Raw genomic sequence first — 18,730 nt, forward strand, 5'->3', positions numbered from 1 at the left:
TTATCTTATTATAAAATTGCAAGTATTTCATTTTGTGTGTATATTATCATCGTTATTAATTATTTTCACTGTTTTAAGAAATATCCAATGTGATTCATGAATCTCTAAATTTGATTTTTACGACAATTAAGCTCATTCTAATATTCTACAAAAGATTTATTTGTGATAAATTTGTGTTTTTCTTATGAAACATACTTTTCGACAAAGCTCATGACATGGTCGCAATATATCATATTGTGTTGGTCGATAATATTGGATGTAAATTAAACCCCGTACAGATTTTATCTTGACTGATCATTCTTTTGACTCATTTTTCGTGTATTTTCTCACTGATGTGTATATTGTACTTTATTCTCGATTTTGCTTGAATCTCCTGGCCGTCACAATATAAAAAAATTGGTAGAAGTTGACGTTGCAAAGAATAGGTTCAAATTACACTCAAAGCAAATCGTTATTGTACGTTACAATACTGTCATTCATTGAGTGAAAGATCGCATTTTTCAGAAATTGATATTATTTTGAAACGAATTTGTTTTGCGAGAGAAGTCTTGATATTTTGCTTGTAGCTCCTGGAAACTGTATTAGTTAGTCAATTCGATAACACACATACATATCAACAACGTATTTTGGGGATTCTCACACATTTTATCTTGACTGATCGTTTTTTTTCCCACTGATGTGTATATTTTTCTTTATTCATAACAATTTCTCGATTTTGCTTGAATCTCCTGGCCGTCACAATCTAAAAAACAATTGGTAGGAGTTGCTGTAGCAAAGAATAAGTTCAAATTACATTCATAGAAAATTGTTACTGTATGTTGCAATACTGTCAATTATTAAGTAAAAGCTCAACGATTTATTTTCCAGAAAACCGGCCTTAAATAAATCTAACAATCACTAAACTATCACAATTCACCGTCATTTGGGCTGTCAAGGCTGCGATCGCTCATTGTCAATTTTTAAAATTCCAAACTTTGGATCCATATCTGCACCGCTGTGTACCGTTAGTCAGCTGTTGGCTCTGACATCGTTTATGAAATAACAATGCAATTAATCTGTCAATTTTTCGCGACGTTTTGTCTCTTACGGAAGTGTATCTGCAGACTATTTTAGGGGTTATACGAGAACTACTTTTGCATTTTATTAGTTTCCCGTCTATAACGCCGGTGAGAAAAAATCTTTTAGACTTGAAATAAAAACCTAAAAATCTGAAATAACAATGGGGCATTGTAAAAGTGCATTAATGTGGTTGAAAGCTATTCGAAAAATAGAATACAATTAGAGTGGAATTCCCTCCAAACTCTTTGAACCGTAAAATAATTTGCCGCATCGTCCTAAACGTTTTTGGTAATTCGTATGCGTGTTTTCGTACTCTAATTTCATAAAATCGAGTGCCATAAAAAGTCCCCGATTAAAGTGCTGCATAATTTTGGCCCAAAACTTCACCAACACCAACAGAAGCTTATAAGATTTGTTCCAGAAGTTTCTTATACATACAAACATTGATTAAAAATCTGTGACCCACTCTCTATCGTTCCGCGGTGAAAATATAATTTTTGACTCATTCATAGAAAAAGGTTCGCCATCCCTGCTATATAGTAATATAAGTCTGCTGAATAGTCAAGAATCGTCATTAAATTAATCATAAACCTTTCATACAAGCAAGAAAATATCGTTGTTTGTGACATATTATTCTAGGTCTTGCCTTCCTTCAGTCCTTGGAGTTATCGTCCCGTACCTATTTAACAACGTTTTATGAGCTAGTGCTCAACTAAAACTGCTATTTAAGTTATGGATATACAAGTGTTTAATAGCTTATTTATACTTTTTAACATCTTCTTAGAATAACTGAAAAGAACTATGGAAAGGGCTACTCAACGCAAAAGTGAGCAGTACTATATTTGGTATTCATCCGACCACGGCTGACCAATATTATTTGTTACGTTATGCAGAAGTCTGCGTTCATTGGCCCATGGTACCGGAAAAGCAGAGAATATAGGACAGATGGATTGTAGTAAACGCGTCTTTTCCGTAAAACGTGCAACTTTTGGAAATGGGAACAAGGCATTATTTGTTATTAAATTTCTAAGGAACATTTTAAAATCATTATCAGGTAGTTACCTTATGTGCGATACGAAACTAAAAAAGAAACGGCCTCGTCTCGCGGCCTATCCCTTTTAAAAATCTTGGATGCGCGCCTGCCTGTGGGTAATTATATCCTATAAATCAGCAAAAACAGAGTTTCTGTGAGAATACAGTGTGCTGTCAAGAGATGATTTGGAGCACGAGGTTTTCAGGTAGATTGAGTTTGACGATGTGTTCTGATTTCTGTTAGGCATAAAGCAATATGATTATAGTGGGCTTTAAAAGTTGGATTCGTGGTAAAAATAATGGTCTGCACACATCGCTTGCTAGCAAATTCTTCCTGTTCTAAGACAGCAAGTCATTTTGGGCTTTTATTACCTGCTAACACCCACACTCCGACGCGCTCTTTTCGGTTGCCATGTAACGAATTTTCACATTGCGCAAACTAGCGGATGTATTTTGATCTGTTACACATGAATGCACATACTCAATCTTTTGCGCCCACTGACGGATGTAGAATGCTGAACATTTTGCACGTTACAGCAGAATGAAATTTCGTTTTGCCAAATGTGCTGTTGTATCATTGGCTTGTACAGTGCGTGTTTCTACGGTATTAGCATGTTTATTTAGTTGAGTAGCTGATGAACAGAGGAAAAAATGTCATCACGAAATCCAGGAATTGAACTCGGTAAGATTTTAGATGAATGTGAAGTTTTCCTATCGTTTGTGCACGTAATTTTCGGATGGTGTGGTCAGGTGAGAGATAGGTATGATGGTTCGTATGAAAGTTGGTAATTAACATAGAAGGTCGAGAGATAAACCAAGATCACTCATGCATGAAATAATGGGAGCCAAATACAGTATACCACAGTCAAGGTAACGCAAATTCAACGTCGAATAACAGAAAGGAGAGAAAGCGGAAGGAAGGACGTGGGAGAGTTGGAATTGGAAGAAGAAATGATAAGAGTTTGTATATAAGGTCAAATAAATATCTCAACCGCATCATTACATCGTTTCCAAGCAAAACCGATCGAAAAATATTATGACTTATACAATCGCTCACTCACAATCTGTACAGAAACCCAGACTTTGGTACAGTGGGTATTTTAATGATTTGCCAACGACGATTTTATCAAGATCCACGGTTTTTAACGAACATTTTAGTAGTGAGCAACACAATATTTTATGGCAACCAAATTCAAGACATAATAGATATTTGACTCGAAATCAAGTAGCAATAGCATTTTCAACAAAAAACCAGAATTCCGTAGTATCAGCAACATTTTCCCAGTAGTGAAATATCACCGCCCTACAAAGGGATACTGAAATGTAAACATGCCAGGAGCGATAGCAGGACTTTAAAATAATCGTTGGGGAATGATTCTTACGATTTATCCCTTAAAGAACGCAGACAAGGGCGACGAAAAGATACGGAAATAGGCAAACCCAGATCACAGTTTATAACGATTGCTGTTACCACCGCGTGTGCCAATTCACACACACTCGCAAGTTCACGTCAATCTTACTGAAGAGTCCGGAAGCATACACAAGCACAAGAAGATAAAATTTACTGTCGAAACTAACAGCGAATGTGGCGAAAGGGATACAAAAACAGTTGGCAAGAGAATTATGGGACAGTGCCTGTGCGAAAATGCGAAGAGCAATTATAACATATAAATGATTAGATGATGTTTTGCGTAGTAAACAGAGCTAAACAACAAACATAGAACTAGTTTCGGGCGCCGCTTCTTGTATAGCAACAACTGCTAATCCTACAACATTTTATATTTCCACTGTTCGGCCCATATGTAAAATGACGACAAAGAGTGTAGTAAATCAATACCTTGGAAATGGCCAAGCTAAGAGCACTTTAAAGAGTTCGACGTGTAAGTGGATTATCAAAGGCAACAAAGGTGATGAAAACTGCGTAACATGCGATCAAGAGTTTTACAGCATGACTCATTTAGTCGACCACGTAAACGTAGATCATGTTGGAGGTCACGACCAAACCGACCATACTTGCCACTGGAAGGATTGCCAAAGAGAGAAGGGATTCCAATTCAAGTGCAAACTTGTCATTCACATGAGAGTTCACACAGGTGAAAAGCCATTTGTTTGTCTTTATCCGAACTGCGGCAAAGTATTCGCAAGAATTGAAAATCTCACAATTCATAAACGCACTCATACTAGTGAGAAACTTTTGGTTTGTCCATTTGATGGATGTGATGAACGGTTTGCAAACAGCTCCGACCGCAAAAAGCACACTTACACTCACTCAACTTCCAAACCATATGGCTGCCAAGTTCCTGGATGCAAGAAAACCTACACTTATTTAATCTATCTTAGAAATCACATCAAGATGAAGCACGAAGCGGAAGAAATAGTAGTACCTCAAGAAAGTGACGGTAGCGATTCAGCAGTTACTTTACCGACACCAAGCAAAGGACCTGAAGATAACAGTAATTCGTGCCGCTACGAAACATCCCCAAGATCAACTGAAAGTGGAATGGGTTTTTCGCCATCACCACATTCGTCAGGCAGTCCAGAACAGGCTTCTCCCAACGTTGATCTTGCTCGAGAATTCAATTATGCTGCTGCTGCAACCAAGTATAAACAGACTATAACTCCACCACCGTCATCGAAGCCAGAAAGTCAAAGCACACCAAATCTTTATTATTTGTTTGCAAAGCCACCGTCCTAATATTATTGGAGAACTCAACAAATCGATATCGATTTTTATATTTAACATCGTCTTATTTATTGCTGTCTTATTTATAAATCAGTCTGTATTTTAGTGCCCATCAAATGTTTGTTTGTACGTTGTGTTTTATTGCATTTTATATCCCGTACATATTTGTAAAATGAGATACACGACAAATGTTTCTAGAATTATTTATATTCCGTGATGCAAAGTCAAAATATTTTACCCCTGAGACGGAGACAATAAACCTTTTCAACATGTACAGGCAGATTCTTTATTCAGGAAAATATCAGTCCGACCAATGACATTAAACAACATGATGCACAACTCCGGCATTTTTTGGCCGAAGATCGTATCTGATAGCACGCTCCAATGCATATACTTGACGATACGAAAACGAGCGGATGTGTGCTGCTTTCAAGGCATAGCCCGAATGGTGTTCGTGCCTGCTTTGACAGTTGTTGTCGATTTTAATAATATTTTGGAAAATTGAAAGTAAAATGAAATCGGACAAAGGTAAGGTGAATACTATTGTTGTATATCACACCCGGGCATAGCACTGTTAAGTACATGTGGGAAAGCCAGCTTTTGTCAAATACTACGAAGTTATTAATTCACGGTACGTAGTTGCCCATTTGCCGAAATTTCATATTTACTTACCCCTTATGGTTTCAAATAGTTCATGCACCTCCATTTAGATTTTTTAGTCAGTATATTTACTCATTGCTGTAACATATGTTTGCGTATTGAATCAAAGGGTTAACAAGTTCACCTAACATTTCACTCATACCGGTCTATATTGTATAGTCTGATCTCTCAAGTATTTGGAGCCACGAATGGTTGTAATTTTCTGAACCTTTATTAGTTGGTTTATATACCAAATTCAGTAAAATATTTTTTACATTAAACACGAGATATTGGATTTATTAGCTTTTCCATTCTAAATCACATAGACCCCTTTATTTATTCGTAACGAAAATTAATAAATCTCCTCTCTTTCTTCAGATGTGAAATTTGTGGACAAACCTGTCTAAGCATTGGGAGACTCCTGCAGCACAAGAGGCAATAGCAAAAATATTCAGTATACCGGGTATATATCAATCAAAAAAATTGAGCCGACATAAAGCAAAACTTTCAACTATTCGTCAAACCTCAATTTCCTATTATTTATTCACAGGACAACTGTAGCAGAAGGAGAGATGTCAGATGTCTGGCGACATATCAGTGATTCCAAGAAATATAATTAGAATACTCCATAAATGTTTGCAATAGAAAAACAACCTATGGAGGCATGCAAAGACATTTGACCCTCCGGTAGAGTTGTGTATGGCCCCTACATCCTGCAAGTCTTGAGGAAAATAACTAAAAATTCCAAAGCGTAAGATTGCATAAACGTTCTTATTTGTGAAAAGGCACAAAACATGCCAGGCCTTATATAAAACAGCTTTGAAAAATGAGGATTACGGGTCACTCACTACACTTGTGTTATATTTGGTTCATCAACTTTTGGTAGTACTATAGAAGAAATTCAGGAAAGGGTAGAATCATGATAAAATACTGTAATATATTTTGGACAACTTCATTCTAGACCAGGGATGTCAAACTCGCGGCCCCAGAGAACTACCAGTGCGGCGCTAGAACGGTTAACAATATTTATAATAGTATTTCGGAAGTTTTTTTTATCTAAATGTAACAGATTTTTCAAACTTTTCTAAAGTGAATTTGAATATTCACACAGAAAACAATTTACTGAAAGTAGTTTTGGCAAATTCTTGAGTGATTAAATTAAACGCAAAGTACATGAAGACGGTGGCATTTTCGAAGAAAATGGGAGTTGCAATATTTCTGCAATTCACAAAATTCTCTGAAGCACATTGTTTAATTTGTCATATTTCCATCAGTACAATGAAAAAACACAATAAGCTCAGCAGTCAATATGACAAATTCGAAAACCAACTTCGAACAGAAAATTTCCATGTGTTTGTATATTAATATAATTATACGACTTAGTTACTAAAAATCAAATATCAATAATAATTCTAGCAATATATGCCATGCAATGTGGCGCGAAATCTCTTGTCGAAAAAATCTGTCATTTGTTTCTTTACTGATCTGTACATGAAATGATAAAAGTAACTTTTTTGCATTACTGGAATTAATTAAACATTCGCAAAGATCCAGATTAACCCATGATCATGTGACCTCGTTAGTTAGAGTTGGTACTATAAAATCATTTTAGCCTGGCCTTTGTATGCTGGTGACACAAAACCGATGCCAAACGTCAGTACAAATGTAATTAAAAAACATTGAGTTTATATTGTAGTATTTTTGTTAATTTTAGGTCCATATATTTAGATTGAGTCATTTTTTTAGTGTATGTATTATTCTTTCCTTATCCAAAGCTTGTTCAAAAATGATTTTGATGGTTGTACATAGAATTTTATGATTTTTAGTAATAAATACAGTTGCAATAATAATTGAAGTACTTGCAATAATAGTTGAATGCAAATATTAATATGTAGTTGCATTTGAAATTGGAGAAAATAATAAAACTTAATCCAACTGTTTAGTTGCATCCCAATATATGTCACAAACTAAAACTATCTTGAAAATATCTTTCAAGTATACATTATCAAAAACTGTTTGCGGCCCTTTTTACAATTTCTAACTCTCGAAAACCCATGAGTTTGACACCACTGATCTATTCTAGACGATTCAAGCATTGCTTTGGGAAATAATATCACTTCAATTAAATTAAAAAAAATCTCGCTATATTAAATACACATCACCGTTAAGTGAAGTAAAAACAGTTTTGCTGTTTTGTATGACCCTTTTTTTAAATGAAATTTCAATGCTTAAGCGCAAACATTAAAATTACTAACTTTGAACTTTGTCATTATCTGCAAAATGTCCCACACAAATCTTTACGCTATCGCGTTTGTAATCTTCTCTGATAAAAAAAAAACGTCTATGATGTCCAAAATTACTCTTTACAGCTTGTCTGCCATTCCAGCTTTCCAAGTGAGCAAAACTTCTTAGATCTAGAGATTATTTTTTTTCGTTACAGGCGCAAAAATGCAAGTACTTCACGTAAAGAAGACGCCGAGTAGCAAAAGCGAGCGGAAAACGGTCGCGAAAGGTGACGAGAAATATGTGCATTGGAGCGTATCATGAAATACAATCTTTCGCATGTAGTCTTATGGAGTGACGTCAGAGTTGCCTATCATGTTGTTTAATGTCATTGGTCCGACAAACAGACTTGATTACTTTTCGTATTCTATATCAGTGAGATTTCTGCTGCTGCATTACTGCTGCTAGATTTTACAATGGGTTTATATTTTGTAACTTTCAGAGAAATAACCGAACTGCTGGTTTTATATTTTGGGTTACTCCTGTTACGAGACTTAATAAAGGTCATAAGATAACTGAGAACAGAGATTCATAAGCATATGTAGATGAAAACAAGAAGAGTAATGTAGTTGCAAAGTTTTATATTTCTTATATTATATTCGCTCATATTTCTTTCGAAATCAATTTATAACAATAAATTAACAAGTAACACTAACCAACATGAGCTGTGCAACTTCATGAATCAAGCAGAATTGAAAAAAAAGGGTGGCACAGACGACGCGGCGGTGTGGCTCATCGTGCTAAGCGTTAGGAATACGCTCGCCACCGCACCTCTGATTACTCTGCGTGGGTTCGCAGGTTCGAATCCCACGCAAGAATGATTATGTGCGAGAGGATTGCTGGACTCCTCGCCGCCGTAGGGTGGTTCACGTGACCGCTGGTCGGTTACGGCTTCCTCTACCATCAAGTCCATGCTTCCAAAAAAACAAATAACTAACTAATCTCATACCCGACATGAAATGGTAACCGGACGAGAGGCCGTGGTTCGCCATATGGATAAGCCGTATTATCGGCTTTTTCCTCTCCCTCGGGATAAATATGTAAACCCTATCCTAACTATATTACGTAGGAATGTAGCCAAGTGAATGCTGCGCCCTTCTCGACACAATTTCTCGAGAGCTCACTCATGTCATGACAGGTACGAAAAGAGTTTAAACAAGAAAGCTAAGCTCAAATATACGGACGCGTAGAATAAAACGAAGTATATTATCATCACTTCTCCAAAAACCATAGGGTAGCGTATTCTGCACGAAGCTGAACAGTGAAACAGCTAACTTACATGGCTATGGTAACTGACTTACTAGTACCGGTAGTCAGTACGACACAGTTTACCTATTCCAAAGAAACCTCCATATCAAAATACATTAATTATAACTGTGACTGCAACTGTGACTACCACTTTCAAGGGATTGTTTGGGCTTCCAAATCGGCACTATTCAGCTGTTACAGGCTCTTTCACGATTCTGTTTCAACTTGATTGAGATAGGCTACCAACTTATTCGAGTTACCACGATATCATAACAGTAAATACCGCAGTCTACAAATATATGGACACCATGCGAAGCAGTACGGGGCCGTAGTTCACTACATTACGCGTACCGGTCACCTCAAAAGTTCTCAATGGTTTTTTGAGCAAGAAATTCGTACCACCGATGTTCGATGAGCACGTGATCAAAACAAAATACAAAAAGAGGAGTGCCAGGAGTGTTTGACCTTCATTGTTGTGATTATTAGTTGGCGATTGCAGGACTTTGATTATTTCATAATTAAAAAAAAATTTAATGAAGGAGTCTGTCTGGGGCACATATCCCCAAGTTTGGAATTAACCTCCAAATATCTCCCTCCCAAATTGCTATCCTCGACACGCTGTCCCATCTAGCCTACTTCAGCTACCGTACCCTATCCTCAACCCACTTCCCTATCTCACATTCTGTTTTCTATCTTCGGACCAATGAGCATATATACAATGAGTGGAAACTTGCAAAGATTTGCTCATTTTGGTATTGTTCCCTGCATTTTTACGTCGTCCAGCTAAATGGTTCGTTGCATATTAAGAAAACGCATTGCTCGCTGCCAAAATCCCTTGCTTCAGCCGAGTAGGGTGCGAAATTGGCCGTATTGAGGTCTGTAATTCTTCAATACATATTTGGTTTTGGGTTTCGAAGTATGGTACGCTGAAAGCATACAACTATGAGCATATGCTTATTGGGAATGCATATCTATTGGGCAGAAAACGTATCTACAGAACAGAATATGAACCAGTCGCCGAGAGGGGTGCGGTTATTTATGTATTTATTCATTGATATAACATGGGATTTACATATTTATCCATGGGAGAGGAAAGCCGAGAAGAATGCCTAAATATATATAGCGAACCACGGCCTCTCACAATCATAGCTCTGTCCTCCATATGAATCACATGGCTCTGCGAGCTATTCGTTTACTTATTAAAAATACTGATTTTAACTATAAATTACTCTGGGATATCTTGCCTTTGAAAACAAAAGCCAGAAATTGGAAGAAAATCAGGGAATGAAATGTGTGTATTATGTAATGGAGAACCTGAGTTTGTTTCACATATTTTCATGTATTGTAAATTACAAAAAATATTTATGAAGAATTTGTTTTAGATATATTAAAATTGATTAGAATACATTTTGTTATCAATATGATTCTTGCATATCATTTAATTTTAACGATCCTTTATATAGTCATATAGATACTGTTGATTTGGATGCAATTATACTTTTGTTATCAATAGTGAGAAATATTTCAGGACTGCTATTAACTATGTGAGCTATTTTTCCTGCAATGCAAAATACATCTTGCGTCTGCTATTTACTATGTGAATTAATTTTTCTGTAATGTAAAGTATTTCCATAACTGCTTTTACTATGTGGGCTGTTTATTCGGTACTCTTGTAGTATATGTACCAGGTTAGGTTACGATTCTCCTTATTTTTGTTCTATTAAAAGGTCGGGAATTGTCTGTGTTACACAAGTGAATATCCCCTACCGATAGAATTTAGTCCATTTACACAACTTGATATAAAATAGGCGAACAAAATTAGTTACCTTCATATTGGTACACATATTTCTGGAGCATCATTTTTTTTGTAATGTAAAATATTTAATATGTGAACTAATTTTTTTGGAATGCAAAATATTTTCTACAGCTTCTGTATTTTTTATATGTCACTTTTCATTTCATCGATAATACACATGGTCTGGCACATTGTTCATTCTTTGTGGAGATTTTGGTAAATTTACAGATGGAATAAGACCGACATTCAGCTTTTTTCTGTTTTACAACTGTAATACGAATTGAAGTATGTAAACCCAGTTGGTAGACACCGGAACCATGTGTACCAGGTCTACTACATACAAACTTTTCAAGCCGCACCCCCGTTTTAGAATTTGTGAAGTCTTGCGCCCCACCTCAAAATAGTTAGCTAACAATAATAAGCTACAAATAACAGTAGTAACAGTAAGGCATAAGTACGTTTTATTGGAAAAACAGTTGAAAATACATGGATGGAACGAATTAAATGACAAGTTTTGATTTGCAAATATTTACAAGTTTTGATATGTATAAAATTAGCCAAGTCCAGAAGTCAGTATTTTAAACTAATAGAGAGAGAGAGTTTATTTCGTTCGTCAAACCATGAACATATATAAATTATGATAAAAAAAAACAGATGCTCAGGTGTTTGACTGGGAGACAACGTTACAACATTTGGGGTCATCTAACAGGTTCGGTGTTTAATTCTTCAATAGCTCTCATATACCGTATTCACTATATACATTATTCACAAGAATTTTTGATTTGGAAGGTACTAAATAATCATGTTTTGTCCTAAGATCATCATTTATTCAGCTGATAAGTTGACATGTATTGCATATCAACTGCATAAAAATGGGTTAGCAAGGATACCTATTATTTGGAAAATTTGTCTACTAAAAATGAATGTGATAGGACATGGGTTTTTTATGAGCAAAGATGAGGAAAATTCTATTAATATAGCACTTTAATTATAAACATTTGATAATAGTAATGAAATCATGAGTATATTTCTTTATACACTATAATTTGAACACATCAAATTATAATACTTGATTATGACTGGCAAGTGATTTGGAGGATAGTGACACACATTAATACATGATCAGGATTTGACCCTTCTCCGGCAGATATATATATATATATATATATATATGAAATAAAGTGCTCATATACATATCTATATTTGGCTACAGAGCACGTATCATGGATTGAATTTTAAGGCGAAATATCCATAATATACTGAAATAGCAATGATAAAACAATAGGTTATTTTTAAATAAGTATTACCGGTACTAAAAAATAAATAAAGTGCTCATATACATATAGATATTTGGATACAGAGCAAGTATCATAGTATAAAATTCAAGGCAAAAAACTGATTAAATACCAGAATAGCAAGTATAATAAACATTAAGATACTTTTAAATGAAGTATTACTAAAAAATAAATAATGTGGTCATGTACATAGATATTTGGATACAGAGAAAGTGTCATAGAATTTAGGGCGAAATATGGATGCAAGTATGATAAACAATTTGATATTTTTATAAAAAGTGTTACTAACAAATAAAATAATAGATTATGGAGTTCCAGCAAGTGTGCTCATAACAAATAAAAAGATAGCAATTCATTTACCACAGTGAATTAAATTCATTACACATTACTACTTGCTATAACATGGCGGGCACATGATACTCATCGTGTTTTAAACTTTTTTAAAGGTTTTGCTCGCTCTCCAGAACTCTTTTATTTGTTTGTATTGTCAGATTGTGGACTTTTCAAAATAAACTATCTCTATCTATATCAATGAATACAATATCCCAGGTCACCACTTGGCTGGTTCATATCCTGTTCTGTAGTTAAGTTTTCTGCCTAATAGATGGTATGTATTCCCAATAAGCATTACAGTATGCTCATTCGTTCACTCAATGAGTGATTTTAATTACGGTTAATATAAAATAATATATATAACATAAATAAGTTCATATTCCATTTTGCATCCATGATTCAGTATTTATTTTGTTCAATTCCAGTAGTAATCCATACCATAATTAGGTTATTTTAATAAATGCATTGATATAAAACAAAAAAAATGAAATTAGTAAATATAAAATACATATCATAAACATATAATTTTCTTTTTGAAATAACGCTTTACATAAATTTTTCAATTCCCTCTCAAATGGGTTGTTTATTCTATAATTCTCTATATTTTTCTACATATTATGGCCATTTTTATCTGCTTTTTTAGAAAGGCAAAATGGGGTGTTTTATTTTCGAATATAATAGAATTTCTCATGGTCAAAATTTTATATCTCACTATTGATTACAAAAGTATAATTGCATCCAAATCAACAGTATCTATATGACTATATAAAGAATCGTTGAAATTAAATAATATGCAAGAATCATATTGATAACAAAATGTATTCTAATCAATTTTAATATATCTACAACAAAATCTTCATAAATATTTTTTGTAAATTTACAATACATGAAAATATGTGAAACAAACCCAGGTTCTCCATTACATAATACACACATTTCATTCTCTGCTATTCTTCCAATTTCTGACTTTTATTTAAGATATTAATTTTTTTTAAGATATCCCAGAGAAATAGTTAAAATCAGTATTTTTAATAAGTAAACGAATAGCTCGCAGAGCCATGTGATTCATATGGAGCACAGAGCTATGATTGAGAGAGGCCGTGGTTTGCCATATGTTTAGGCATTCTTCTCGGCTTTCCTCTCCCCTTGGATAAATATGTAAATCCCATGCGCGGCGGTGTGGCTCCAAGGCTAAGCGTTAGGAATACGCTCGCCACCGCACCTCTAATTACTCTGCATGGGTCCGCAGGTTCGAATCCCATGCAGGGATGGTTATGTGCAAGAGGATTGCTGGACTCCTCGCCGCCGTTGGGTGATTCACGTAACCGCTGGTCGGTTACGGCTTCCTCCACCACCAAGTCCATGCTTCCCAAAACAAACAATACAGTAAAACTAATCCCATACCCGACTTGGAATGGTAACCGGACGAGAGGCCGTGGTTCGCCATATGGATAAGTCGTCTTATCGGCTTTCCTTTCCCCCGGGATAAATATGTAAAGTCTTATCCTTATCCTCATTATCCTAATAAATACATAAATAACCGCACCCCACTGGGCGATTGGTTCATATTCTGTACTGTAGCTACGTTTTCTGTCTAATAGATATGCATTCCCAATAAGAATATGCTCATAGTTGTTTGCTTTCAGCGTACCATACTTCGAAACCCAAAACCAAATATGTATTGAAGAATTAAAGACCTCAATACGGCCAATTTCGCACCCGACTCGGCTGAAGCAAGGGATTTTGGCAGCGAGCAATGCGTTTTCTTAATATGCAACGAACCATTTAGCCGGACGACGTAAAAAATGCAGGGAACAATACCAAAATGAGCAAATCTTTGCAAGTTTCCACTCATTGTATATATGCTCATTGTTCGGACCAATGTCATTGCTTCGTGGATACTACGTGACCTTTGACACCGTGTTCAATCAAGCACAGAAAAACATGATTTCAGGCTGAATTACGAATTTTAATGCAAATGCGTTGCTGTATTCTCATAGTTCGTTTCGCACTGCAGTATTCAGTAAATTGGGCAGATAGCACACCTCTGTCAAGCTAGCAAAATGCTAGCAAAATCTTGCTGCTCGAAAACACGAAGTCATAAAAAGTGTTTCATTATAAAATTTATGATTAAAAATTAATTTAATCGTACTCAGCAAATGCGGTCTATCATTTTCGTGTATAAATACAATACCAGTATCCAGTCTCAAGTGAATAAATTAAGATTGTATACTTTGATATGATGATATTATGTAAGTATTGCAATAAAATAATGTATACATGTCAAAAACATATACGTGAATAACAATTAAGTTCTCAAAAAAGTTAATTTTTGTCGAAAAATTTAAACAAGAGACCGAGACAAAACTTGATCAGTTTTCTAACAAAACACATTTAATACAACGCAATAATATAAATTTCACATAAATGCCAAAAATCGTTAAATTGACCCAAAATTTGAACAAGATCTGCCTTCGGGACTCAAAAAATATTTTGAGTATGGATATATCAGAAAAATCGTTAAATTGACCCAAAATTTGAACAAGATCCGCTTTTGGGGCTCAAACAATATTTGGAGTATGAATTTATACCTTAGACATCTTTCTAATCAAATAAAGAAATTGGGAAAAAACTCGATCAGTTTTCCAACAAAATACTTTTAATATAACGCAATAACGTAAATTTCTTAAAAATTCGAAAAATCGTTAAATTGACCCAAAATTTGAACAAGACCTGCCTTTGGGGATCAAAAAATATTATGAGTATGGATATCTGAATTCATCATCTTTCCAATGAAATAAAGAAAATGGAAAAAAACTCGATCAGTTTTCTAACAAAATACTTTTAATATAGCGCAATAACGTAAATTTCTTAGAAATTCGAAAAATCGTTAAATTGACCCAAAATTTGAACAAGATCTGCCATTGGGGCTTAATAAATATTTTGAGTATGGATATCTGAATTCATCATCTTTCCAATGACATAAAGAAATTGAAAAAAACTCGATCAGATATCTAACAAAATACTTTTAATATAACGCAATAACGTAAACTTCTTAGAAATTCGAAAAATCGTTAAATTGACCCAAAATTTGAACAAGATCTGCCTTTGGGGCTTAAAAAATATTTTGAGTATGGATATTTGAATTCATCATCTTTCCAATGGAATAAAGAAATTGGAAAAAAACTCGATCAGTTTTCTAGCAAAATACTTTTAATATAACGCAATAACGTAAATTTCTTAGAAATTCGAAAAATCGTTAAATTGACCCAAAATTTGACCAAGATCCGCTTTTGGGGCTCAAACAATATTTGGAGTATGAATTTATACCTTAGACATCTTTCTAATCAAATAAAGAAATTGGGAAAAAACTCGATCAGTTTTCCAACAAAATACTTTTAATATAACGCAATAACGTAAACTTCTTAGAAATTCGAAAAATCGTTAAATTGACCCAAAATTTGAACAAGATCTGCCTTTGGGGCTTAAAAAATATTTTGAGTATGGATATCTGAATTCATCATCTTTCCAATGGAATAAAGAAATTGGAAAAAAACTCGATCAGTTTTCTAACAAAATACTTTTAATATAGCGCAATAACGTAAATTTCTTAGAAATTCGAAAAATCGTTAAATTGACCCAAAATTTGAACAAGATCTGCCTTTGGGGCTTAAAAAATATTTTGAGTATGGATATCTGAATTCATCATCTTTCCAATCACATAAAGAAATTGAAAAAAACTCAATCAGATTTCTAACAAAATACTTTTAAAATACCGCAATAACGTAAATTTCTTAGAAATTCGAAAAATCGTTAAATTGACCCAAAATTTGAACAAGATCTGCCTTTGGGGCTTAAAAAATATTTTGAGTATGGATATTTGAATTCATCATCTTTCCAATGGAATAAAGAAATTGGAAAAAAACTCGATCAGTTTTCTAGCAAAATACTTTTAATATAACGCAATAACGTAAATTTCTTAGAAATTCGAAAAATCGTTAAATTGACCCAAAATTTGAACAAGACCTGCCTTTGGGGCTCAAAAAATATTATGAGTATGGATATCTGAATTCATCATCTTTCCAATGAAATAAAGAAATTGGAAAAAAACTCGATCAGTTTTCTAACAAAATACTTTTAATATAACGCAATAACGTAAATTTCTTAGAAATTCGATAAATCGTTATATTGACCCAAAATTTGACCAAGATCCGCCTTTGGGGCTCAAAAAATATTTTGGGTATGGATATCTGGATTTATCATCTTTCCAATCAAGTAAAGAAATTGGAAAATAAGACTACCAGTGTTCTAACAAAATACTCTTAATACAACGCAAAAACGTAAATTAAACGTAAATCCGAAACTGGTGATTACCTTTGCTTTGTGACATCATAATAATATAAAAGCCTCTTGAGAAGTCGATCAGCGATGTCTCAGCGTGCGTTGCGGCGTTTCGAGATATTCCTTAACTGCCATTCAATGATTGCAACTATTGGCATCCACCGCCTTCATTTCTCGTGATATAGCAGTCAAAGTCTTGAGTTTGAAGATTATACATCCCATCCACCGTTCTGGGTGAGTATTCAGATTTACATTTTTTGTAATATAACCATTAATACAGTGACTTGTTGGGGTCTAGGAAGTGTTCCACCAGAAGCAAACGTCTTCCTATTTGCATATGTTACCGTTGCGACTTTGGGTCATAATGTAATAACAATAATAACGATAAAATAAAAGATACGATTTATTTTAGGACGGATTCCTTCCTTTATGATAAAATGGCTGCAGATTGGAAAGCTAGACCGGAAATAAAGAAAATATGCAGGTCAATCGCTTGCTACATGATTGAAAATGACCTAGATACACTCGAATCAAAAATCCATAAACAATGGTTTTTGTTCAAAAGCAAAGTATGGTCACGAAGATCATATTCGGAGAGACGTAAGAAACTTGACGAGTTTCTCAATCAACATGAGAAAGCAATTTTTGAAATTATTAGCGAAAAAAAATCTGAAAAAACTACCAGCAATTTGGAACGAACATGCAAGGCAATTCAACCAAGACGAGCGAATCAAAATAAATTGCCTCTTGGTAAGTTTCAAGGCATACGTGAAGACAAACCATCGCAAAAAGTGCATGCTCAAAAAACTACCGAACCAATAAACATGATGAATTTGCCATCCAGCTCGACATCATCATCTTCCTCCACTACATTATACTGCATTTGCAGGAAGGAATATAATGGCGAATTTATGATTGGTTGTGATAATTGCGATAAATGGTTTCACCCAGCTTGCATTCGTAAGAGTGAGACACTTGCTGCAGCCTACTGGAAAAATTGTCCTTTTGTTTGTGAAGGCTCCGCCGTTGTTATTGACAAGGCAGTTGATAAAATATTTTATCACTCAGAAGACATTGCTAAACATATTCCGGTAGTAGACGCGTTTTCAGATTTTCAAGTGCCCTCTACAAAAGAATCCAAATGCGTGCAGACTGACGGAAAATGTTTTTTCGGTGATCAGAGGGAATTCATCACAACCGATTCATCAACATTAAAATGTACGGAAACCAACTATCAAGAGAATTCACATACTCACGTGTATCCGGATTATCGACAAAATTCGGCCAATTTCTTAAAACTAGGTCTTTACCACGAAAAAGACGTAAACTCTTCGATAGAGATCAAAAATATTGACATACATGGAAAATTTACTATTTCACAATCGGAATGGCAAAAATTGATACAAGGGCGTCAAGAGCATAAATTTCGAAAATCTACCGATATGGAAATCGTTATAAAAAAGTATTGGTCTATATACAAAGGCTGTGTTCCATGCATCACGAACCATTATTTGAGAAGTCCTATTTGCAGTCAATGGGAAACATCAAAATTTGTCAAAGAAGGGTCGATAAATATACATTGCGGTCACAAATGTTGTTGTGCCTGTAATGTGCGTGGAAGGATCGAAATATTTTCGACATCGAGTGAACAAATTACGTGTCACGTGACCGTGAGCGGAGAAAGAAAACATCAAATTCATTGTGTTAAAAGTCGTTATGTTCGAAAAAATGAACGAACAAAATTGAAAAATGAGATGATTTTGAAATCAGCTGAAATTCAGAAGCGAGAACTGCACTCGAAAATGGAAGACGAAGAAAGAATTCTGGGTGCATACACATATTCTCCAAGCGCGAGCGCATTGCGAAACATTAAGTCAGAAAATAAAGAATACAGATTCACTGAATCATGGTTGCAGAATATTGGTATTATGCAAACTATATTTAAAAGTAATAACGAGCACTTCATTCGCTGCTTCTCAAACGACCCTCCCGGCGTTATCCTCTACACTGACGAACAATTGG

At 34.7% G+C, this 18,730-nt stretch overlaps 1 protein-coding gene across 1 annotated transcript; it reads left to right on the top strand.

Annotated features, from left to right (window-relative positions):
- The first annotated feature begins 2,676 nt into the window (after positions 1–2,676).
- LOC144424368 (uncharacterized) lies at positions 2,677–5,048 on the top strand. Its single transcript, XM_078113601.1, has one exon. It carries the CDS (start codon positions 3,899–3,901, stop codon positions 4,784–4,786), a length of 888 nt encoding a protein of 295 aa, XP_077969727.1. The 5' UTR covers positions 2,677–3,898; the 3' UTR covers positions 4,787–5,048.
- Positions 5,049–18,730: the final 13,682 nt, after the last annotated feature.

The sequence above is a fragment of the Styela clava genome, chromosome 6 (genome assembly GCF_964204865.1).
Source record: "Styela clava chromosome 6, kaStyClav1.hap1.2, whole genome shotgun sequence".
Lineage (NCBI taxonomy): Eukaryota > Metazoa > Chordata > Ascidiacea > Stolidobranchia > Styelidae > Styela > Styela clava.

Bases quoted from the DNA above. Each gene is read 5' to 3' on its own strand.
- LOC144424368 (XM_078113601.1), top strand. From the start codon at position 3,899: ATGACGACAAAGAGTGTAGTAAATCAATACCTTGGAAATGGCCAAGCT.